General features: G+C 36.7%; 1 protein-coding gene across 1 annotated transcript in view; it reads left to right on the forward strand.

Moving 5' to 3' along the window:
- Window positions 1-25,668, forward strand: part of ACVR2A (activin A receptor type 2A) — a 96,257-nt gene that overhangs the window by 33,464 nt on the left and 37,125 nt on the right. The window contains exon 2 of the mRNA XM_023730370.1: window positions 25,074-25,281. Coding sequence (XP_023586138.1) covers window positions 25,074-25,281 — 208 coding nt within the window. The remainder of the gene's footprint in view (window positions 1-25,073; window positions 25,282-25,668) is intronic.

Raw genomic sequence — 25,668 nt, forward strand, 5'->3', positions numbered from 1 at the left:
CCCCCCGCAAGAAATCTTTGTGACTCCTAATTGCTTTAAGTAGGATGTCCTATTTCAGGATTATCTGTTGTGTACTTTCAATACACTTCTTTTTTTTTTTTTTTAGGCAGTTGCTTCTGCCCTAAACAAACAAACAAACAAAAAACCAACCCCAAACAAAAAAGCCACCCCACTACTAGGGTACTTTCTGGGGATAAAATATAATTTCCCATTTTCTACATTTCTAGAGAGGGCAGACCATTATGAAGCATCTACTTTGGGTTAGTTACAGTATTTCATGCTTTAAAACATTCTTATTTAATACCTGCAGATAACTTTATAGGGTTCCTTTTTTAGTTCCTGGTGGGTCTCTATAGAGTGCAGAAAGAGTCACTTCAGGAGATTATTAAAAATGCAGAGTCTCAGACCAATAACACCATTAGAGGATTTGATTTTGTGGATTTGGAATGGTGCCCAAAGTCAGCGTTTTGTTGATTTTGATGAAGATTGTGCAGGGCCCATATTTTGAGAAACATTGCTCTGTTTTCTTGTTGACTCCAGAGGCGTAAATAGTAGGCACTGACTCTAGCATAAATTAGGAATAGTGTACTTCCAACTTGAGAATGAACTGTTGCACATTATTTGTATAATCAGTTGTTGTATAAATGTTGCACAGCAGTGTGTTTGTGTGTGTGTTTTCTGTAGACACCCAAGATGATATAAACACAAATGTTAAATGAAAGGGACGAACCCACCATCTGCAGGTTGATGCTGTTTAGTATCACTGAAAACATTTTTATAAAAAAGAAAGTCATAGGACATGGCTGGCTGTCATAGGAATCTATACTTTTCAGCTTTCCCTTTTCAGTTAGTTTCAGGGAGCCAGAAATGTTGCCACCTATTAGTGAAAACGGTTAAAATTATATTGCAAAATAAATAGGGAATCAGAAATAGAACAGGCAGTGCCTGGTACTTCTGTTAAAAGAAACTATTGAGTTTTATTGTATGCCTAGAATTATGCTTCTGAAAGCATCTTCTGTAACACTGCTGGAGTCCCTGGGTGGTGCAAACGGTTAAACGCGCTCGGCTGCTAAGCGAAAGCCTGGAGGTTCATGTCCCATCCAGAGGAAGAAAGGCCTGGTGATCTACTTTGAAAAACCAGCCATTGAAAACCCTATGGGGCACAGTTCTACTCTGACATACATGAAGTTGCCATGAGTCATAATTGAATCCACAACAGCTAGTTTGGCATGGTTTGGTTATCAGTCTTAACTAGCAAAAGAGGCAAAGACCTATATTTCGCTTACAAAACAGTGTAAGCTATATGATACCATTGTTGTTCTCTTCACGAGACTTGTGAGGTTTTTAATACCAGTAGATGCGCAAGTTCCTCTTGGGCGCTGACTTTTATTGCAGTTCCCTTTTCTTAGTTTATTTTATCTCGTACCCTAAAACTTTGCTTAATTTGTTTCTTAGCACTAGCAGCTTTTTTTTTTTTTAGATTTTCTATATGTAGGATCATGTCATCTGAATAGAGATAGTTTTACTTCTTTTCAATTTGGATGCCTTTTATTTCTTTTTCTTGCCTAATTGCTGTGGCTAAACATTTCAGTACAGTGTTAAATAAAAACCAATACCAAACCCATTGCTGTCGAGTTGATTCCAACTCGTGGTGAATCCATGTGTGCAGAGTAGAACTGCACTCCACAGGATTTTCGAAGCTGTGACCTTTTGGAAGCAGACCTCTAGGAATTTCTTCTGAGGTGCCCCTGGGAGGGTTCAGACTGCCAACTTTTCAGTTAGTTGTTGAACACTTAACTGTGCAACCCAGGGACTAGCAGTGGTGAAAGTGGGCATGCTTGTCTTGTTTGTGATCTTAGAGGTAAAGGTTTACATTTTTCACCGTTGAGTATGATGTTAGCTGTGGGTTTTTCATAAATGTCCGCTATTATGTTGAGGAAGTTTTTTCTTTTCCTAGTTTTTCTGAGTGTTTTCTATCATGAGTGTTGGATTTTGTCAAATGCTTTTTCTGTGTCAATTAAGATGATCAGCTCTGTGTGTGTGTGTGTTTAACTGCTTAATTCTATTAATGAGATGTATTATATTGATTAATTTTCTTATGTTGACCCACCCCTTGCGTTCCTGGATAAATACTGCTTGGTCATGGTGTATAATCTTTTCAATATGCTGTTGGATTCAGTCTGCAAGTATTTTGTTGAGGATTTTTTATATCTAAAAAAGGATAGTGGTCTGTAATTTTCTTTTCTTGTGATGTCTTTATCTGACTTTGGTATCAGGGTAATGCTGGCCTCATAGAATGTGTTAAAATGTTCTTGTATTTTTTGGAAGAGTTTGCAAAGGATTAGTGTTAATTCTTCTTTAAATATTTGTTAGAAATCACCAGTGAAGCCATTTGTCCTGGGCTTTTCTTTGTTGGGAGGTTGTTTTTGTTTTTGTTTTTAAATTGCTGATTCAATCTCTTGTTATATGTCTGTTCAGATTTTCTAGTTTTTCTCTTCTTAATTTGTTTTTAAAAAGCACTTCACTGAAAATTGGGGCAGGTGGGTGTGAGTGATAACTGGAAAGAGGGTGTGTGAATTCCACCAGGACTTGGTCTTTAGACTTACGGAAGGCCAGGGACTAGAATTGTTGACCCCTGACTCATCAGCCAGCCAGCTGCCTGAGAACAGCTCTGGTGGATGCAGTTGTTCCCCATGTCTTTTAAACTGCTTTTTGCCTCCATCCATTTTTTTCTTTTCTTTTGCCTTTTTCCTCCCCCATCTCCTCAGTACACAAGTATATCATTAAGTTTGAAAAGAATAACAGTAGTAACATTGTTACTGAATTTGCTTTGTCTGTGAATTCTTTTGCTTTCTCCTACACACATCTTGATCCCAGGCTTTCATTCTGAAGGTAGACCTGAACCTAAAATTGGCTAACTGTGGCCTTAGTTAATTTCTGGTATTGAGAAAAAGTAGCTTTTAACTTGTAGGAAAGTGCCCTGTGTTTGAACTTCTTTGAATCTTATTTTAGTATCTTTTAGTGGCCCACTAGTAAGAATTTTTTGCCCCATGTTTAAATGTTTCCCAAATAGAAGACAAGGAACAACACCAATAATTGTTATGGTTCTGTGGAACTTTGTTCTTTAAGAGAATGATGATTATAAACATGTATGTGTGGGAGGATGGAGCAGAACTGGTGGCACGGTGTTCAAGGTGGGCTAACAAAAATCACAAAACGTTTTTCAGGCCATTTATTAGAACATAGGCAAGCGTATATCCATTTGTTAAATCTCTTCCACTACTGGATTTAAAAGTAATTAATTTAACTGTATTTACTATTCTTCAGTTCTGCTTTTCTAAAGTTGTCTATCATACCCCTGAACACAAAAAATTCCTTTTATTATTAGCTTAGTAGGTAGGAGTTTTCCGGTTTTATTAAGTAATACTTCTGGTGGCATATTAGAAAGTAGTTTAATCATTCACATAGACAGTAACATTTATCAGTTGTTGATTATTGTTAAAGTGAGCATGGCTTATTTTCAGTGTAAAGATGATATTGTAGGTGAAAGTTATATTGGTGATGGTGATAAAATTTGTGGACTAAATATAATATGGAGCCCTGTTGGTAAAGTGGTTAAGAGCTTGGCTGATAACCACGAGGTCAGCAGTTCAAATCCACCAGCCGCTCCTTATAAACCCTATGGGGCAGTTCTCCTCTGTCCTATAGGGTCACTATGAGTTGGAATCGACTTGATGGCAATGGGTTCAAATATAATACACTTTACAGATGTTTATATGGAAGCTTTCTGAAGGAGGCTAATTTAGTCTATGTTCTGCTATAACTTTGATCCTTGATGAAAACTGATAGCATTACATTTATTTTTTTATGCTGCCTTTTTTTTTTTTTAATACAGTCTTTGAAAACTGTATTTCTTTACTGCTTGCTGGTTATACACAGATACCAGAATACTTGTATTAGTAAAAACTCTAGCCTGTAGTATGTACATGTCACTCCGTTAAATTGTAGAAGGCAAAATCTATCGAGCCACTATCAAAATAATTCTTCTGAGGTAGTTAACATGGAATAAAATTGTTAGATTTTGGACACTATTAATATAGCAAGACCGTTAAAGTATTTGAAGAAGGTAAAATGTTTTCTGTTTATCAGGTAAAGAATAAAGTTGAAGGATTTGGAGGAAATGTTTTAAAATTTTAAATATGAAAAATTTAGGTTAAATATACTTTGTAAGAGTAAATAAAAATGCATGTGTTAATCTAATCTTATATTTCTGCACCTCTAGATCATAGACTAACCAGTATCTAAAACAACTTTGGTGATGTTGAAAGGTGGATGGATGTATTTATCTTTGTAAAGTGGACAGACATGGCTTTTACATATGTTTGGCCTAAGCAAGAGGCCAGAGACTGTGAACTAGATTCAGATATTCATTTGATTTAGAATGTTTATCTGAAAGTTTTGGTTGGCTTTCTCTGGTTGGAGGTAGGGCACATGTTTTGTGTTACTGTGTTTAGAAATTTTTAGAGAAAGATGGTTAGATTTAAGAGCTTTCCCTTGTCTCTTATGATTTAAGTAGCAAATTAGGTAATTTTTTTCTTTTTTCTTTTTCTTTTTGGGAAGTAATGGTTATAGAAATATCATAGAAGCTTAACTGATTACTTCACATTTTTAAGAGTTTAGTGATGAGTAATTTCTTGGGAGTGGAGATGGAGATGGTAATTATATATTTTTTAAAAACTTACTAAATGTAATCAAACTGTGTTCTCAGTGGTTTGGGAACTACTAACAAAGAGATATTTTAGATTTTTTTTCCATTTCACGAACTGCTAACTTTTCTTCAATTTTTTTCTAGCATTTCCCCAGTGCTTTACTTTTCCCATTGTATCACTCACTTAAAGGAGGCTGGAGATGGGGAAGGGATGGTGGAAAGAAGGTGTCAAGGCCTGAGAGTTTGGTGTTCAAAGAAAGTTCACTTGTCTGTTGTGAGGTGAGACTAATTGAGGAGTCTAATTGTGGAAGAAAGCCTTCTAAGATTTGTTAAAAGATTTTGATTTTAAGGCCAAGGGCAGTGGAAAGCCATTGAATGGGCTTTAAGTTGGGGAAGTTACATGATTTTGTTTGCTCTGACCTGATTTTGTACTTTTTGGTTTCATTTACCTATAAATTTTCATTTGACAATCTGGGTAACATTATTTTGTCTTACTAAGAGTGTTCATGTGAATGTTTCTTTATGGAGGCCAGCTTTTCTAGAGGGTTTATTTACTTTCTAAGATATCCTTGTTGTTGTATGCCTTAAAGTCGATTCCAAGTCATGGAGACCCTATAGGACAGAGTAGAACTAGCCCATAGAGTTTTCTAGGCTGAAATATTGTGGGAACAAATCGACGGGTCTTTTCTCACACAGCATGGCTGGTGGGTCTGAACTGCTGACCTGGTGCCACCAGGGCTCCTAAGGTATCCTTAGTACCTACCAATAAGGAGGTGATATGGCTGCTCTGTAATGTCAAGCAGTGATGATTAGTGAGCACTTTTATATTCTAACTCTGGATATTTCACTCACTTTTTGTATTTCTTTAATCATTTTTTTAATCTTCTGAATTCAGTTCCAAGGCAAAAGTCTACTTTTTCTAGAGGTATTAACCTAATTTTTTCCTTGAAACAAAGTTTATTGATAAAGAGGTGTTGAGGAAGCACTTCAAATTCCTTAATCTTTGTGATCTTCTTATTTGCCATTCCTGCCTTTCTACTTCCTTTCAGGAGAAATTAGAATAGGCCTTGATTGAGATTCAGAAGTATCTGAAGACGTTGTGAGTTTCTCTCTTACTTTCCTTGTTTTGAAAAATTAAACCTCTCATTTTAACCTTCTTCTCAGGTTGAGGATAAAAATTCCTCAAACTTTGAAATTCTTTTCTTTTTCGTTATTCTTGATTAGTAACTAGGTGTCAGAGTACCTGCCCCATAGTATGCCAACAGTACGTATTTATTGAATGCAGAAGATCCTCTGTGTGGAAAGCATAGTGTCCTCTATGATTTCATGTAGAGTATCACCAATATAGACTTTAAAAAGTATTCCTGCTAGGGGTGGCAGAGGCAGAAGGGGAAGACCTTGGGTTCCTTTTTTTTCCTTTGTTTAATGGGAATTTCTCCCCCATAGTGTTTAAGAAGCCGAATTATTATATTGGTTAAAATTAGAAGAAAGCAGGTCTTTTCTTACAAATTACCCATCACCCCTTTTTAATTAGGCACAGGGAGGTTGAGGCCTGAAAATTTGCCAGGCTTTCTTGGGCTATTCTGGAAAAGTAATCTTAAATGTGGTCCCAGGTGCCATTGAGTTGAATGAGAAATCTAGAGGTTTATGGTTTGCTCTTTTAGGTAAATTAAGAAATAAACAAATTGTAAAGATTTCCCCCCCACCCCACCACCACCAAGGGGACCTGCTTGCCCCTTTTATAAAAGAAAACTCTATCATTCCAAATTTGGTGCACTCTTTGGGGCTCTAAGACTTTATGTTGAAGCTTTTTAAGAAAAAGTTTTGAGAAATTGAGAAATCTATGCTGTTCCACAAATCTTGGTCTGTGTAAAAGTTAGATACATATTTATTTTAGAACCACTTATATAGGGGAAATTAGTCATTTATGAGTTAACAATGTTGAAATACATTTTAAGAAGTTACCATTGTAATTTGTCAGGAATTAACATAAGGAGTCTAAAGAGTCTAAAGACTCCTAATAATAACCAGTGGCTAAAAGTTGACTTTTAACTACTTTTCTTTTCTTGTTGTGTGTGTGTACACATACACATAATGCCTAGTGTCACTATGTACAATGTTTGTGTTTTTAGTTTACTGCATATTACTTGTGTTTTTAGTTTATTTATATTACTTGAGCTAGATGGACGGAATCCTGCAATGTTTTGTCAGTTTGATACTAAGTATGGAGTATAACAGGCAAGGCAAAAAAAATTTCTGGGAAGAATGCCAAAAATTGTGTTTTACTTTAAAAGTGATTGTTTGGTGGTAAGAAGGTGCTTAGTTAAAAAAAAAAAAAAATCCAGATTTACAGGTCCTAAAATGTTATATTGCCATGTAGACATTTTATTTGTAAACTTATTCTTTTCTCATATTTCTAAGTTGTCTGTCAGAAGTCCTTTGGGACGTTTTGAACTTTAGGGCAAGTTTGTGGCAGTGTTACTTTTCTTAATGCTTTTACAAACAGCCCAGGGCAACCAAATAGTTGGAAGGTGACTCTGCTGCTATAATGTATACTAATATAGAAAAGAAAGGATACCAGAATACCTATATTTATAGTGGCACAGAAACAAATTATTAAGATTATAAAAAGTTTTTAAGAAATTATAGCACACAAAAGGTAATAAACAAGATTTTTAGTTTTTTTAAATTCTAGGAATCTTGCTGCTTATAAGATAAAGCAACATAGATGAAAGTATAAAAAAGACTGCTGGTGATTTTCAAAGCTAGTTAAGTGATCTATATTTGTTATTTAATGTGTGTTATCAGTTTGTATTCTTTCCCTTTAATAGAAGTATTTTACTATTTAGAGCTACTCTAATAAATATTGCTAATTTTCTGTAATTACTGATTTTAAACTGGCACATATTGCTTTGATGAAAAGTTTTGTGGTAAGTTTTTGCTTTCAAAATTTCTCTTGACTTTGATGGCACCTTAAGGGTGATATTTCGAATTACTTTCATAGCAGCTGAAGTGATCCATCTTCATTCTTCTGCATCAGAGTTTGATTATTTACTAAAAAGAAGGCCTGCATTTTCCCAAGTAAACAAAGCACTAAAAAAACTTTCTTAGTGTAAGTAGTATCTTTCAGTGTAATTCAGTATAACTGTAATTACAGGTTGGTTGTTTTTAATAGGAACTACTTTGTGTTATGGGTGTTGATCAGCACCCATGGAAGCAGCAGTCAAAAAATCAACAGATGCATTGTATTGGGCAAATGTGCTGCAAAAGACCTCTTTAAAGTGTTGAAAAGCAAAGATGTCCCCTTGAGGACTAAGGTGCGCCTGACCCAAGCCCGGGTGTTTTCAGTTGCCTCATATACACGTGAAAGCTGGACAATGAATAAGACCGAAGAAGAATTGACGCCTTTGAATTGGGATGTTGGCAAAGAATAGTGAATATACCGTGGACTGGCAAAAGAATGAGCAGGTCTGTCTTGGAAGCAGTACAGCCAGAGTGCTCCTGAGAAGCAAGGATGGCGAGACTACATGTTACATACTTCGGACATGTCAGGATAGATCAGTCCCTGGAGAAGGGCATCATGCTTGGTAAAGTACAGGGTCAGCGAAAAAGAGGAAGATCCTCAACAAGATGGATTGACACAGCGGCTGCAGCAAAGGGCTCAAGCATAGCAACGACTGTGAGGATGGTGCAGGACCAGGCAGTGTTTCGTTCTGTTGTTCACAGGGTTGCTATGAGTCGGAACCAACTCGATGGCACTTAACAACAACAACAACAACAACTGTGTGTTAGGAGATCTCCTCAGATTTTCAGAATTTACCTTTCATCTCTTACCCTTTTTAAAAATATTGTTTTTTTGTGGTAACAAAATATCTGCCAATTCAACATTTTTTGCCTGTACAATTCTGTGGCATTGATTGTGGTCATCACATTGTTCCACTGTCACCACTGTCTGTTTCCAAATTATTCTACCACAATTACAGAAACTCAGTGCCCCCTAAGCCAAGACCCCCTCCTCTTCCCTCCCACTCCTGGTAATAAACATGTACCTATTTCATATAAGTGGAATCATATGATATTTGTCCCTTTATGACTGACTTATTTCACTCAGCGTAACGTTGATCCAAGCAGTAGCATTTATCTGGACTTCATTTCTCTTTATAAAAACAAAAAAACCAAACCTGCTGCCATGGAGTCATAGTGACACTATAGGACGGAGTAAAACTGCCTCATTGTATGTATATGTCACGTTTTGTTTATCGATCATCTGTTGATGGTCATTTATGTTGTTTCCACCTTTTGGCTTTTGTGAACAGTGTTCCAGTGAACATTGATGTACAAGTTTCTGTTTGCGTTCCTCCTTTCAGTTCTTTTAGGTGTTTACCTAGGATTGGGATTGCTGGGTCATATGGTAGTTCTGTGTTTAACTTTCTCAGGAACTGCCAAACGGTTTTCCACGGCAGCCATATGATTTTGTATTTCCACCAGCGGTGAATGAAAGTTCCAGTTTCTCCACATCCTTGCCAATACCTGTTGTTTTCTGTTTTTTTGTTTTTTTTTTAACATAGCCTCATTTTAGTGGGGGTGAAGTGGTATCTCATTTGTGGTTTTGATTTGCATATTGGGTCACCATGAGTCGAATTGACTTGAAGACAACTTTTTTTTTCCTTTCTTTTAATGACTAATGATGAGGCATAGGTGGTTCAGTGGTAGAATTCTCACCTTCCATGCAGGAGACCCAAGTTTTTATTTATTTTTTTATTGTGCTTTAGGTGAAGGTTTACAGAGCACATTAGTTTCCCATTAAACAATACACATATTGTTTTGTGACATCGGTTGCCAACCCCATGACGTGTCAGCACTCTCCCCTTCTCAGCCTTGGGTTCCCCATTTCTGTCTCTCCAGCTTTCCTGTTCCCTCCTGCCTTCTTGTCCTTGCCCCTGGGCTGGTGTGCCCATTTAGTCTCGTATACATGGTTGAGCTATGTGTGTTATTGTTTGTTTTATAGGCCTGTCTAATCTTTGGCTGAAGGGTGAACCTCAGGAGTGACTTCAGGACTGAGTTGAAAGAGTATCTGGGGGCCATACTCTTGGGGTTTCTGCAGTCTCTGTCAGACTAGTAAGTCTGGTCTTTTTTTGTGAGTTAGAATTTTGTTCTACATTTTTCTCCAGCTCTGCCTGGGACCCTCTGTTGTGATCCCTATCAGAGCAGTCGGTGGTGGTACCTGGGCAGCATCTAGTTGTGCTGGACTCAGTCTGGTGGAGGCTGTGATAGTTGTGGTCCATTAGTCCTTTGGACTAATCTTTCCCTTGTGTCTTTGGTTTTCTTCACTCTTCCTTGCTGTAGACGGGGCGGGACCAGTAGATGTATCTTAGATGGCCACTCACAAGCTTTATGACCCCAGATGCTACTCACCAAAGTAGGATGTAGAACATTTTCTTTATGAACTGTGTTACGCTGGTTGAGCTAGATGTCCCCCGAGACCATGGTCCCCAGCCCTTAGCCCAGTAACTCGATCCCTCAGGGATTTTGGATGTGTCTTGAAGCTTCTGGACTTTGCCTTGGTCAGGTTGTGCTGACTTCCCCAGTATCGTGTACCATCTTACCCTTTACCAAAGTTACCACTTACCTATTGTGTAGTTGGTGTTCCCCCCACCCCCATTGTAACCATCAAAGATTGTTTCTTTTTGTGTGTAAACCTTTTCATGAGTTTTTGTAATAGTGGTCTCATCCAATATTTTTCCTTTTGTGATTGACTTACTTCACTCAGCATAATGCCCTCCAGATTCATCCATGTTGTGAGATATTTCACAGATTCATCGTTGTTCTTTATGGTTGCATAATATTCCATTTTGTGTGTGTGCCGTAGTTTGTTTATCCATTCATCTGTTGATGGGCACTTAGGTTGTTTCTATCTTTTTGCTATTGTGAATAATGCTGCAGTAAACATTGGTATGCATATGTCTATTCGTGTGATGGCTCTTATTTATCTTGGATCTATTCCTAGGAGTGGGAGACCCAGGTTTGATTCCCTGCCATCTGCTATCTGTCACTGGAGGCTTGCATGTTGCTATGATGTTAAACAGGTTTCAGCGCAGCTTCTGGACTAAGACAGACTAGGAGGAAAGGCCTGGCAGTCTACTTCTGAAAATCAGCCAGTGAAAACCCTATAGATCACAATGGTGTGATCGCAGTGGATCATGGTGTAGGTGCAGGAGAATGGGCAGCGTTTTTTCTGTTATGTGTGGGGACGCCATGAGTCAGGGCCAAGTTGGTGGCAGCTAACAACAATGACTAATGATGTTGAGCATCTTTTCATGTGCTTGTTGGCCTCCTCTCTTAACTCTTGTTCTAAATTTATGCCCAGTTTTGACTTTTATGTCATTTTAAGAATAGCCCATTAATTCTGATGAGAGTATTGGCCTCCAGCTGCAGTCACCAGGGTTCTTCCTTCCGCTCCCTCCCAGAGATGAACATCTAGTGTCAGAAATCAATTTTCCACAGACTACTTAATACTTGTATCTGCTTGTACCTGTTCTGATATAATTCTGTTTAGAACGAGTGCCAGAGAACTGCATAGTGCTATTTTAAGCTTGAAACCTGGGCATTTACAGATAACCCACACACTTCGTGGCTATAGGCAAAAATAGTGTTCTGTTGTATCTTGTCTTTGAAGATGTCTCATTTACCCCTGACAATATATATCTTTCATGAAAGTGACTAAGTATCAGGAAGATAGCAACAAAGAGAAACACAGGATAAATATGTATGCAAGTAAGCTTTGTTATGTCAGGTTATATAAGACAAGATGAAACAGCCAACTAGTCAACTAAATAAACAAAATCACTTTTATCTTTTACTTTGTTATGCTCAGACCGAAAAAGAGACCTATGTAAAGCAAAAGCTTGATCTCCTTACTCGAATTTGCCAATCCTTTTGATACCTGTAGCCATCTAGTCAGCATGGATATTAGAAGCCCTTGACTTTTATTGGGTAGTTAGTATGAATTCTTGTGTTTCTCCCCATTCTAGCACGGTTTAGTTATTGTTTTCAGAATAATCTTTAAAATATCACTTCTTTGTCTTAACTCTTGATGAGTTCTGAACGTCTACTGGTTATACTCAGTACTAAAGGGTATGGCACACTCCAGTTAAACACTGATTATTCACAGCCTTATTTATTTGGTCGTGATCTTCCCTGTCTCTGTTGTAGTTCTGTCTCTCCTTAATACTCCTACTTTAGTTCCATTTCCTCCATGAAGCCTTCTCTTACTGTCCAGACCTTGCAGCTTGACTTGGTGCACATTTACTGAGTTCCTGTACTGTGCCAAGCTCTGATGATGCAGAGATGTTAAGGGCTTGTTCTAGGAGCTCATGGTCTAATGGACGTCCTAGGTTATCATGTCCAAATTTCTGCTGCATTTATCTACAGCCCTAATCTTGGTGTTTTAAGTTACAGTACAGACTTCTAATCAATTCTTTCATCTGTATATGGCCAGTATAAAGCAGGTTTTTGTTTTTCTTAAAAATTATTCTTCAAATAATTACTCATCTTATATTTAGTCCTCAAAGGCTCTGTCAGTTATTTTATTTTGAATAGCAGTATAATGTTTGAAGAAGACAGACGAGCTTGAAAGGACTTCAGTCAGTGCTAGTTTTGAATGCTTATAGAGGTTTCCTGATGGACTAGGTAAAAGGGGGCAGAGTTTTAAAAAGTTAGGAATGGTTTGGAGGGAAGTTATACTCATAATTTGTTGTAAAAAGAACCTTTAAAAATCACTTTTGAAGTGATATTTTTTAAGTATTTATTTTTTACAGATCACAAATATTTACCTATAGAACAGTGAAAAAACCAGCTGTCTTAGTTATATGATGGGTAAATCTGGATTGGAAAAACATTTCCAGTGACAGTATTACACATGTCTTCAGAAAGTATTGCTTCTCTAACAACTTAAATGGAAATGAAGATGATTCACTTTAGGATACTTCTAGGTGACTCAAAAAAAAAAAAAAAAGTAATGAGATGACTCTGTTGATGTATGTGAAATTTGAATAAATTGTTTTGAATGAAATTTATGTGACTTGTGATTTTAAGACATCCATAAAACTAAATTAATAAAATGAGCATACATTATACTGATTCATGTAAGCATCCAAAGTTTTGTATATTTCAGGTTGGTCTAACTGTGAAAAAGATTTCATTGAGAAAAATGTGAGAATCTTTCATATTGAGGGTTGCTGAATATTTATTCATTTATGTAGCTTGCAAAGTTTTGGGTAGTTGCAAGACTACCTAGCATAGTGAGAAACCGTTAAATGATACTTGTTGAACTAACACAGTTCTGTATGTATTTACTTATTCCAGGTTTTCTTGGTGCCATGAAGGATTATACTGTACCAGAATTTCTCAATTTCTTTGTTTCTTAGATAAAACCATTCTTTTGTATAATGTTTTTGGTACTTTGTTTTTTCCTCTAAAATTTGTACTATAAGATGTTTTGGATTAAAAATATCTTTCAGCTTGATCTGCCTTCCATAGTGGATTCTCTTTGGGTTTGTGGTCTACCCTTAGAGTGGCAGGACCAGTGACCTTTGAAAGGGAAACAAGAATTGGATTTATTACTTTTGAAACTTTATTAACCTTTCCTTCCTAGAGGACTCAGTTGTCTCTGGGAGGCACAAGTTTAGGGAAGTCATTCAGATGCTTGCCTGTGTATACTGTATTCTCAGTGACTTGTAGACAGTTTCAGATAGCATTAGAATACTTTTCCAGAAGTGAGCCTCAGATTTGTAAGTTGCCGAAACAATTTTTTTTTCTTTCTGCTTAATGTTGGCTGCATGCATTGTAAAATTGAGGTAAAGTAAGACTGGCCATGAAAGACATTGTCATCTTAATCAGAAAATTTTTTTTTAAAAAAACCTCATGAATGTCCACCCATTTCAAGGAGGGAAAAGGAAAGCAATAGTAGTTGGTGTATTACATTTTGAGTTTTATCTTCAATTAAATATCTGTTTGTGTTTGGAGGGCAAGTAAAAGTAAGATGGATAGTTTTAAGACCCAATGGCATTCGACATGTAAAAAGACATGTATAGACAATTGATTAAAGACAATGAATAAATATAAAATAAAACATTTTACCTTGAATTCCAAGTAGTGTGCATTTTAGGGGAAAGAGAAGTTCTGAGTAAAGGACTTTTAGGATTTTGTTATACCTCCCCTTGAGAAAACTTGAAAATTGTGACATATGTGAGATTTTGCCTGGAAGGCATTTTGAAAGAGCTGGGCTTTCAGGAGCTGCTAGAGTGATGATAGATAGCAGCGGGGAGGGCCTTCAAGATGTGTTTGCATGGATCATGTCCAATTGCTCCAGCACCATTTATTGAAAAGGCTACCCCTCCTCCATTGAATTGCTTTTGCTTTGTCAGCAATTAATTGGGCATATTTGTGCGGATCTATTTCTGGGTTCTCTGTCTGTTCCATTGATCTATGTCTATCCCTCCTCCAGTATCACACTGTCTTGATTACTCCAGCTGTATAGTAAGCCTTAACATTGGGAAGAGTGATTTCTCCCAATTTATTGTTCTTTTCAATTTTTTGGAGTGGGCTATTCTTGGACCTTTTCCTTTCTAATAAATTTTAGAATGAGGTTGTTTGTGTTTCAGAAATTTGCTGGTATTTTGATAGGAATTGCATTAAACCTTGTGCATTAGTTAAAGGAGAATTGACATCTTTACTGTGTTGAGTCTTCCAACCTATGAGCACGGTGTGTCTCTCTGTTTAGGTCTTCTTTGATTTCTTTCATTCACATTTGATAATTATCATCATATATATCCTATATATGTTTTGTTAGATTTGCATCTAAGTTTTATTTTCTTTGGAGCAATTGTAACTGGTATTGCATCTTTTATTTCTGCTTCTGCTTGTTGATGTCAGTATCTAGTAATTAAGTTCATTTTGTGTGTTGATACTGAACTCACTTATTAATAAGTTCTAGGAGTTTGGGATTTTTTTTTTTTTTTTTTGTATATTCTTGGAGGTTTTGTACGTAGATAATCATGTCATAAGCAAATAGAGTCTGCTTTCTTTCTTTCTTTCCAGTCAGTATGCCCTTAATTTCTTTTTCTTGCCTTATTAAAGTGGCTAGAACTTCCAGTACTGTGTTAAAAAAGAGTGGTAACAGTGGATATTCCTTGCCTTCTTCCTGATCTTAAAGGGATAGCATTTGATTTATCACCATTAAGTATGATGTGAGTGAGCTGTAGGTTTTTTTTATAGACGTTCTTTATAAGGTTAAGGATGTTCCCCTCTATTCCTACTGTGTTAATAAGAGTTTTTATTATGGATGGGTGTTAAATTTTATTTTATATCTTCTGCATCAATTAATATGAGCATAGATTTTTCTCTGTTAGCTTGTTGATATGGTGGGTTGTAGTGATTGATTTTTGAACGTTGAATCAGCCTTGCATACTGGAATAAATCCTACTTGGTTGTAATGTATTACATTTTGTTTTAAATTAATACATTATTGGATTCTGTTTGCTAAAATTTCAGTGAGGACTTTTGTATCTAAGTGAAAAATGTAAGTCTATAATTTTTCTTTTACTGGAACTATCTTCGGTATCAAGGTAATTTTGGCCTCTTAAAATGAGTTGGGAATAGTTTCTTCTGTTTTCTGGAAGAGATTGTGTAAAATTGATTTTGATGTATTACTTTACAAGGAACCCCAGTTGGCGTGGTGGTTAAGCACTTGGCTGCTAATCGAAAGATGTGGTAGTCTGCTACCGTAAAGATTACAGACTTGAAAGCCCTACGGGCAGTTCTGCTCTGTCCTGTAGGGTCACTATGAGTTGGAATCCACTTGTCAGCACACAACAACATATTACTTTAATACTTTATGATTTTAAAAAACAAAACCCAGATTGTGCTCAGATGTAGTTGTTGTAGATGAAATTGACTTTATTTGAAAAAAAGGGTATTTTAGACTTGAACACAACTTCTGCAGGAATATTTTATGGTGAAATGTCCTACCAAATTTCAGGTCCTGTGTATTGCTTTTTTTTCTAATGGTAGGAAAAAGGAAGCAGTTAGTACTAGTCATTAATGTATAAGCAGTACTTTGAGTATAAAGTACTAAATTAACTCTGCTGCTGGGTTCTGTGACTAGACTTACCGATTTACTATAACTTGGCTAAGGAGCTTGACTGAATGTGAATTATAGATCTGGGAATGAATTTGGAAATTGACACATTCTGCTTAATTTTACAGATACAGAAACCAAGGTAGTGAGAAGTTTGGTAACTTGTTCAAAGTCACAGCTTGAGAAGTAGGCTCCAAGTTCAGGTCAATCTACTAAGCCAGCTGTTCTTAACTAGAGAGGAACACTATATCGTCAGTGGGTCTTCGAAAAACAAAACAAAAAACACACACACACATAATATGTATACATGCATACGTATATTTTATATATGTAGTTTTAAGCTACCTGTCTCCAGGACTTACAAAATGGGCACTCAGGGATATGAATTTGAGAAAACATATTTTGAGGCACATCATTGGCTAAGAACCACTATATTAAACACCGCAGACAAGCCTTTTATGCCTTTTTTTGTTTTTTTTTTTAAGAAAATAGCAGTGTTAGCTATTTGAAATTACTTTGATAGAATAAACCTATAGGTGGAGATTTAAAGTTTGACAAAATTTTAAATGGGGAGATGCCTTTAAAAATTAATATGTATAAATAATTTTTGTTCTCTTTTTTAGAACTACATATTTAAAATCGCAATATAAGCTTAAGAATGTAAAAATACATATAATTTGATTTGATTTTATAATTATCTTGTTACATCTAGTGTTTAGTTAGAGACATGAGGGTATAGAGATTGAATAAAGAATCCACCTGAGGAGAGGTGGTGAGATTGGTGGTTTTCCCGTAGGCTATCTTTCCACGTATATAAAATATCAATTAAATGATAGTCTAAATCCAGGCAGTCATCCTGAAATCATAATTTACCTTTAACAAAAAAGTGGTAGAAGTTTTTTTGTTTTTTATTTTACTAAAAAAAGTCATTAGTTTTATCTTTCCGCCAGAATGTTGTGTGCCATTGAGCAGATTCTGACTCGTAGTGACCCTGTAGGACAGACTAGAACTGCCCCGTAGGGTTTCCTAGGCTGTAATCTTTACAGAAGCAGGGTTGCCAGGTCCTTTCTCTCTAGGAGCGGCTGATTTCGAACTGCTGACCTTTTGGTTAGCAGCCGAGTGCTTAATCATTGGGCCATCAGGGCACCTCTTTCCGAGACTAAACCTGTTGTTGTCGGGTCGATTCCAACTCATAGCAACCCTGTAGACAGAGTAGAACTGCCCCATAGCGTTTTGAAGGAGTGACTGGTGAACTTGAATTGCCAAACATTTGGTTAGCAGCTGTAGCTCTTAACAACTACACCACCAGGGCTGCCTTTCTAGACTAGGGGTAGCAAATACAAGATACCGATGTTTTCCCCTTCCAACTTTAAGGCCCTGGGCCTCAAAATCCTCAATGGAGTGCTCCAGGTAGCCATTATTATTTTTTTAAATTTTATTTATTGTACTTCAGATGAAGGTTTACAGAACAAATAGTGTTTCATTAAACAGTTAGTACACATATTGTTTTGTGACAATGGTTAACAACCACATGACATGTCAACACTGTGCCTTCTCAACCTTGGGTTCCGTATTACCAGCTTTCCTGTCCCCTCCTGCCTTGTAGTCCTTGGACTGTTCTGCCCCATTAGTCTCGTTTTGTTTTATGGGGCTATCTAATCTTTGGCTGAACGGTGAACCTCAGGAGTGACTTCGTTACTGAGCTAAAAGGGTGTCTGGGGGCCATACTCTCGGGGTTTCTCCAGTCTCTTGTCAGGCCAATAAGTCTGATCTTTCTTTGTGAGTTAGAATTTTGTTCTACATTTTTCTCCAGCTCTGTCCGAGACCCTCTGTTGTGATCCCGGTCAGAGCAGTCAGTGGTGGTAGCAGGCACCATCTAGTTGTACTGGACTCAGGGTCTGGTGGAGGCCGTAGTAGTTGTGGTCTGTTAGTCCTTTGGACTAATCTTTTCCTTGTGTCTTGTTTCCTTCATTCTCCCTTGCTCCTGAAGGGGTGAGACCAGGGGAGTATCTTAGATGGCTGCTCACGGGTTTTTAAGACCCCAGATGCTACTCACCAAGGTAGAATGTAGAACGTTTTCTTTATAAACTATGTTAGGCCAATTGAGCTAGATGTTCCCGGAGACCATGGTCCCCACAGCCCTCAGCCCAGCAATTCAGTCCCTCAGGGAGTTTGGATTTGTCTGTGGAGCTTCCTTCCGTTACCTTTCCTTGTACCAGTTGTGCTGGCTTCCCCAGTATTGTGTACTGTCTTAGCCTTCACCAAAGTTACCACTTATCTATTGTCTATTTAGTATTTCCCCCACCCCTCCCGTCCCTTGTAACCAACAAAGATTGTTTCTTTTTGTGTGTAAACTTTTTCATGAGTTTTTATAATAGTGGTCTCATCCAATATTTTTCCTTTTGTGATTGACTTACTTCACTCAGCGTAATGCCCTCCAGATTCATCCAAGTTGTGAGATGTTTCACAGATTCATCATTGTTCTTTATGGTTGCATAATATTCCGTTTTGTGTGTGTGCCATAGTTTATCTATTCATCTGTTGATGGGCATCTAGGTTGTTTCCATCTTTTTGCTATTATGAACAGTGCTGCAGTGAACATGGGTGTGCATATGTCTATTCATGCGACAGCTCTTACTTCTTTAGGATATATTCCTAGGAGTGGGATTGCTGAATCGTATGGTATTTCTATTTCTAGCTTTCTAAGGAAGTGCCATATTGTTTTCCAAAATGGTTGTATTATTTTGCATTCCCACCAGCAGTGCATAAGAGTTCCGATCTCCCCGCTGCCTTGCCAACATTTGCTGTTTCCAGTTTTTTTGATTCGTGCCGGTAATGCCGGGGTAAGAAGGTATCTCATTGTGGTTTTGATTTGCATTTCTCTAATGGCTAGTGATCACAAGCATTTCCTCATGCGTCTGTTGGCTGCTTGAATGTCTTCTTTGGTGAAGTGTCTGTTCATTTCCTTTGCCCACTTTTTAATTGGATTATTTGTCTTTTTGTTGTAGAGGTGTTGGATTTTCTTGTAGATTTTAGAGATTAGAACCTTTGTCTGACTTGTAAGGGCCAAAAATTTTTTCCCAGTCTGTAGATTGTCTTTTTACTCTTTTGGTGAAGTCTTTTGATGAACATAAGTGTTTAATTTTTAGAAGATCCCAGTTATCTAGCTTATCTTCTGGAGTTTGTCTGTTGTTGGTTATGGTTTGTATCCTGTTAATGCCATGCGTTAGAGCCTCTAGCGTTGCTCCTAGTTTTTCTTCCATGAACTTTATAGTTTTTGACTTTATATTTAGACCTTTGATCCATTTTGAATTAGTTTTTGTATATGGTGTGAGGTATGGGTCCTGTTTCTTTTTTTTGCAGATGGACATCCAGTTTTGCCAGCACCATTTGTTAAAAAGACTGTCTGTTCCCCATTTGATGGACTTTGGGCCCTGTCGAAGATCAGGTGACCATATGTGGTTGGATTTACATCTGGGTTCTCAGTTCTGTTCCACTGGTCAATGTATCTGTCGTTGTACCAGTACCAGGCTGTTTTGACTACTGTAGCTGTATAATAGGTTCTGAGGTCAGGTAGTGCGAGTCCTCCTTCTTTATTCTTCTTCTTCAGTAGTGCTTTACTTATCTAGGGCTTCCTCCCTTTCCATATAAAGTTAACAATTAGTTTTTCCATCTCTTTAAAGAACATTGTTGGTATTTGAATCGGGATTGCATTGTATTTGTAAATTGCTTTGGGTAGAATTGTCATTTTTACAATGTTGAGTCTGCCTATCCATGAGCATGGTATGTTTTTTCATTTATGTAGATATCTTTTGGTTTCTTGCAGTAGTGTTTTGTAGTTTTCTTTGTATAGGTCTTTTACATCCCTGGTTAGATTTATTCCTAAGTATTTTATTTTTTTAGGGCTATTATAAATGGTATTGTTTTCCTTTTCATTATTGTCTTTATTGGTGTGTAGAAATACAACTGATTTTTGCATGTTTATCTTGCAGGCAGCCATTATTAAGACTGGAATTCACACCAAAGGTGAAACCTATTTCACATTTCTGCTCAAGGCAATGTTCTACTTTTTGTCAGTTTTGTTCAAGTAGTGTTCCTGTGCCTCAGTAGACTCTTGTTTTGGAAATTGAAAATAATTATATAGTGATTTTTTAATAGAAATTAAGTGGGGGATAATTCACCAAGCCCCCTTTCTCTACAAAAAGAACAAACAAAACAAACAAAAGGCAGGTTAACTAGACTTTAGAATTAGGACATCACTTTAAGATAAGAGTTTGCAAACCACAGCTAGTTTCCAACTGGTATTCTGTTTTTGTATAGCTGGTGAGGTATGAATAGTTTTTACTTTTTTAATTATTGAAAAAAGAATTTTGAGTGAGATTTTGACATGTGCAAATTACATGAAATTCAGTTTTCAGTGACCATAAATAAAGTTTTATTGGAATGTAACTGTGCTCATTCGTTTACTGTCTGTGGCTGTTTTTGTGCTACAGTGGCAAAGTTTAGTATTTGTGACAGAAACAATATGGCCTGCCAAGCCTAGAATATTTACTGTCTGGCCCATTACAGGAAAAAGTTTGCCAGTCCCTGTTTAAGATAATAATGTGGGCAGTAAGTTATTGCTGTTGGATTGTTTGATAAAGGAGGAAAATTACTTTGTTAGTATTTTCAACAAGTTTCTGAAAAGGAGTAATTTAGAAAATGGCTGCTTTTTGTATACACATAAGTAATAGTAACAACCCTTTGTTACTATTAAATACAGTTGACATAGAGTTATCAACCATAGTTTACAGTGTCAACTCATGCTATTATTTCTTCCACAGTTGAGAGGAAGTCCATTGCACAGACACTAGCAGCTTCTAGTTACATCTCCATGGTAGTACACTGTAGAGTAGTGGTTCTCTAACTTTTTTGTTCCAAGATCCCTTTAGGTTCTTAAAAATTTAGAACCCAAAGAACTTCTGTTTATGTGGGTTATATCTTTAATATTTATCCTATTAGGAGTTAAAACAGAGAAGTTTTAAGTATTAATTTGTTTGAAAATAACAGTACTAAATTTAATACGTTAAATAAAAAAACAGCTATTTATGAAAAATAATTACTTCCTAAAATGAAACATTTTTGTAAATCTCTTTAGTGATTATTTTGGTAGAAGACAATTGGATTCTCATATATGGTTCTCCAGTCAGTCTGTCGTGATATGTTTTGATTGAAGTATATGAAGGAAATCTGGCTTTACACAAATACACAGTTAGAAAAAGGAGCAGTATTTTAATATCCTTTTCAGATAGTTGTGGATGTTGTTCTTTGCTGCCATACCAAAATTCAACAAGTAGTATTTTGTTTCTTTCTAAAATCAAGTTTATTTATTTATTTTTAATTGTGTTTTAGGTGAAAGTTTATAGCACAAATTAGTTTCTCATTCAAAAATTTATATACAAATTGTTTTGCGACATTGGTTGCAATCCCAGCAATGTGTTAGCACTTTCCCCCTTTCCCTTTATCCTCCAGGTTCCCTGTGTCCATTTGTCCAGGTTTCCTGTCCCTTCCTGCCTTCTAGTCTTTGCTTTGGGGCAAGTGTTGCCCATTTGGTCACATATACTTCATTGGACTAAGAAGTATGTTCCTCACATGTGGTATTGTTTGTTTTATAGGCCTGTCAAATCTTTGGCTGAAAGGTGGACTTCAGGAATGGCTTCAGTTCTGAGTTAGCAGGGTGTCTGGGGGCCATAGTCTCAGGGCTTCCTCCAGTCTCTGTCAGACCAGCAAGTCTGGTCTTTTTTTTGAGAATTTGAATTTTTTTCTACATTTTTCTCCTGCTCTGTACAGAACCCCCTAGTGTGATCCATGTCAGAGTAGTTGGTGGTGGTAGCTGGGCACCATCTAGTTCTGGGCTAAGACTGGTAGACTGGTGGAGGCTGTGGTTCACGTGGTCATTAGTCCTTTGGACTGATACTTTCCTTGTGTCTTTGGTTTTCTTCACTCTTTTTAAGTCAAGTTTACTGAAGTATAATTTACACAGAGTAAAATGTATTTTTTTAGGTACACAGTTATATGAATTTTGATTAACCCATGCTGTCATATATCCACTAACACAGTCAAGGTATGGAAAAAGTTTCCTCATGTACTTTTGTAATTAATTCCCTCCCATCATCACCAGCTCCTGGCAGCCTCTATTTTGATTTCTCTCCCTATAATTTTGCCTTTTCCAGAATATCTTGCAAATGGAATCATACAATATATAGCCTTTTGAGTCTGGCTGCTTAAACATTTAGTATAATATGTTGAAATATATCCATGTTGTTGCAGCTATCACTAGTTCATTCCTTTTTTATTGTATGCATGTTTTTTTATCCATTTACTAGTGATGGACATTGGGTTGTTTCCAGTTTTTGGCAATTATAAATAAAACCACTGTAAATGTTTGCGTACAGGTTTTTGTGTTGACAGATGTTTTCATTTCTCATAGGTAACTACCTAGACATGCAATTGCTGAGTAGTATGGCAAGTGTATGTTTAGATACAAGAAGCTGCCAAATGGTTTTCCAAAGTGGTTGGACCTTTTTGCATTACTACCACCAGCTTGGGAGAGTTCCAGTTGCTCCACGTACTAACCGTACTTCAATCAATTTTTTATTGGTTTTAGCCATTCTAATTGCCGTGTAGTGGCATTTTATTGTGGTTTTAACTTGCATTTCCCTAATGATGCTGGGCATCTTTTCACATGGAATTTGCCATTCGTATCTCTTCTTTGGCAAAGTGACTGTTTGACTCTTTTACTCATTAAAAAAAATTGAGTAGTTTATTATTATTGAGTTGTAATGAGTTCTTTATATACCCTGAATATCAGTCCTTTATCAGATATGTGTTTGGCAAATATTTTCTTACAGTGTGTGACTTTTTTGTTTCCTTAACAGCAGCTTTTGAAGAGTAGCGGTTTTGATGACATTTTAATTTACCAGTTCTTTCTTTTGTAGCTCATGTGTTTTATGTTCTCTCTGAAAATTCTTTCGTAACTTGAGGTCACAAATATTTTTACCTGTTTTCTTATAGAAATTTTATAGTTTTAGGTTTGATATGTTTTGAGTTAATTTTTGTATATGGCATGAGGTAGGGATTGAAGTTCCTTTTTTTTTTGCATATGGATGTCCAGTTGTTTCAGCATCAGTTGTTGAAAAGACTTTTTCTCTATTCAATTGCTATGGATTTTTGTTGTATATCAGTTGACCATATATGTGTTGGTCTATTTTTGGACTCTGTTCTGTTTCATTGATTTTTGTGTCTGTTTTTTTCACTAAAATTACACTGTCTTGATTGCTGAAGCTTTATAGTAAGTCTTCAAATCAGGTAGTGTGAATTCTCCTTTGTGCTTTTTTTTTTTTCCCCCAGAATTTTTTTTAACCATTCCAGTTTCCTTACTGTTCCATATGAGATAAGAGATAGTTTCTTAAAAGTTAGTTGCATTGCAGAATCTGAAACTATCAATGAACTTTTTGTCCTCTGTTATATTAAAATATATTGGTCTATCTTGCACATTGAATGAATTTTTTTTTTTTTAACTCATGAATGCATTTGTAACATCACACTAATTCATCTGGAAAATACTGGTTCTCTGAGTTACGCAGTCCTTCTAGATATTGACACATTTCATTATACAGTATTTCAAAATCACTGTTGACCTAATCAGAAAAGCATTTTTTAAGTATTGGAAAGGTATCACTCTTAACAGTGGTAAATATGTTTTCCAAAATTATTTTTTTTCACTTGAAAGCTCAACTTTTATCATTGGCAGTACATGTTGTCAGTTGTTTTTCTTGAAGTAACAGGCTGACTTGGTTCATTTTTGAGACCGTGGCTGCCAGATGCCCAAGTATGCATAATCCATAGTTTGTAACTCAGTCATACAAGGGCTTTTTCTTGAGGCAGCCATCATACTTGAGTATGCAGCAGAAGTGCTTTTGCTTACTTCCCATTTTGTAACAGAGAAGATTGAAAAGAAGTCTACTCAAGGGTTGAGATTTAATAAAATCAACAATTTCTACTGTTTCTTCAAGGACGTTCTTAAGTGAAACTGGCCTTTTCCAGAGAAATCTTGTGATATGTGTGGTCAGTTCCTACAATAGAAACCTACCTAGAAACCTAAACCCAATGTTGTAATACTGGGAAGACAGTAAATAATTTACATTTTATGAACACTTGAAATTGGTGTATTGGGAGACAACCTCTTTTTTTTTAATTATTATTTTTTTGTACTTCAGGTGAAGGTTTACAGAACAAATAGTTTCTCATTAAACAGTAGTACACATATTGTTTTATGACATTGGTTAACAACCCTGCAACATGTCAACCCTCTCTCTTCTCGACCTTTTTTTTTTTTTTTTTGTGAAAATATGCATAGCCAAAGATACACCATTTCAAAAATTTCTGCATGCACAGTTCAGTGACATCGACCATGCTCTTCCAGTTGTGCTGCTTTTCTCACTTTAGATGAAGGTTTACAGAACAAAATAGTTTCTCATTAAACAGTTAGTACACATGTTGCCCTGTGACAATGATTAACAACCCCACTACACATCAACACTGTCCTTACTCAACCTTGGCTTCCCTGTCACCAGCTTTCCTGTCCCCTTCTGCCTTCCAGTCCCTGTCCCTGGACTGCTGTGCCTCATTAGTCCTGTTTTGTTTTATGGGGCTGTCCAATCCCCGGCTGAATGGTGAACCTCGGAAATGACTTCACCACTGAGCTAAAAGGGTGTCTGGGGGGCCATACTCTTGGGGTTTCTCCAGTCTCTTTTAGGCCAGCAAATCTGGTCTTTTTTGTGTGTGTTAGAATTTTGTTCTACATCCTTCTCCAGCTCTGTCCAGAACCCTCTGTTGTGATCCTAGCCAGAGCAGTCAGTGGTGGTAGCCGAGCACCATCTAGCTGTACTGCACTCAGTCTGGTGGAGGCCTTGGTAGCTGTGGTCCATTAGTCCTTTGGAGTAATCTTTTCCTTGTATCCTGTTCTCTTCATTCTCCCTTGCTCCCGAAGGGGTGAGACCAGTGGCGTATTTTAGATGGCTGCTTACAGGCTTTTAAGACTCCAGATGCTACTCACCAAGGTAGAATGCAGAACATTGTCCTTATAAACTGTGTTATACCAGTTGAGCTAGATGTTCCCTGAGACAACAGCCTCTTATTTTAAGAGCTAATACAGTTATATTAAGTTGTTGTTTTATTATCTTATAGGTGCTATACTTGGCAGATCAGAAACTCAGGAGTGTATTTTCTATAATGCTAATTGGGAAAAAGACAGAACCAATCGAACTGGTGTTGAGCCCTGTTACGGTGACAAAGATAAGCGGCGACATTGTTTTGCTACTTGGAAAAATATTTCTGGTTCCATTGAAATAGTGAAGCAAGGTTGTTGGCTGGATGATATCAACTGTTATGACAGGTAAGGAAACATTTTATTTTGTATGATAATGTTGAGCAATTTTCATTCTTCTCCTCTCCTTAAAAGGCAGATGATCAGTGCATGGATTTTCACTTAAATATTTCTTGTTTTTTTAAGATGGGATTATAAAAAAAGCGTTATAACATGCTCTAATGCAGAATAAGTATTTTAAAGTAATAAACATGGAATGTTTATGTTTTATCTTTCATTTATTTTGAATAATCTGCCAGGTAATGAGAACTCTAGATAAGAACCATTTGTTTACTGATGTTTTCAGGATTGTGGAAACCTTTTGATTTTTTTTTTTGGTGCCAATTTTAAGGAAAAAAGGATTTAAAAAATTGCTTTAAAAGACCGTGTATCTGCTGTAAAATCTATTCTCAAGGA

The sequence above is a fragment of the Trichechus manatus genome, unplaced genomic scaffold (genome assembly GCF_000243295.1).
Source record: "Trichechus manatus latirostris isolate Lorelei unplaced genomic scaffold, TriManLat1.0 scaffold00036, whole genome shotgun sequence".
Classification (NCBI taxonomy): Eukaryota; Metazoa; Chordata; class Mammalia; order Sirenia; family Trichechidae; genus Trichechus; species Trichechus manatus.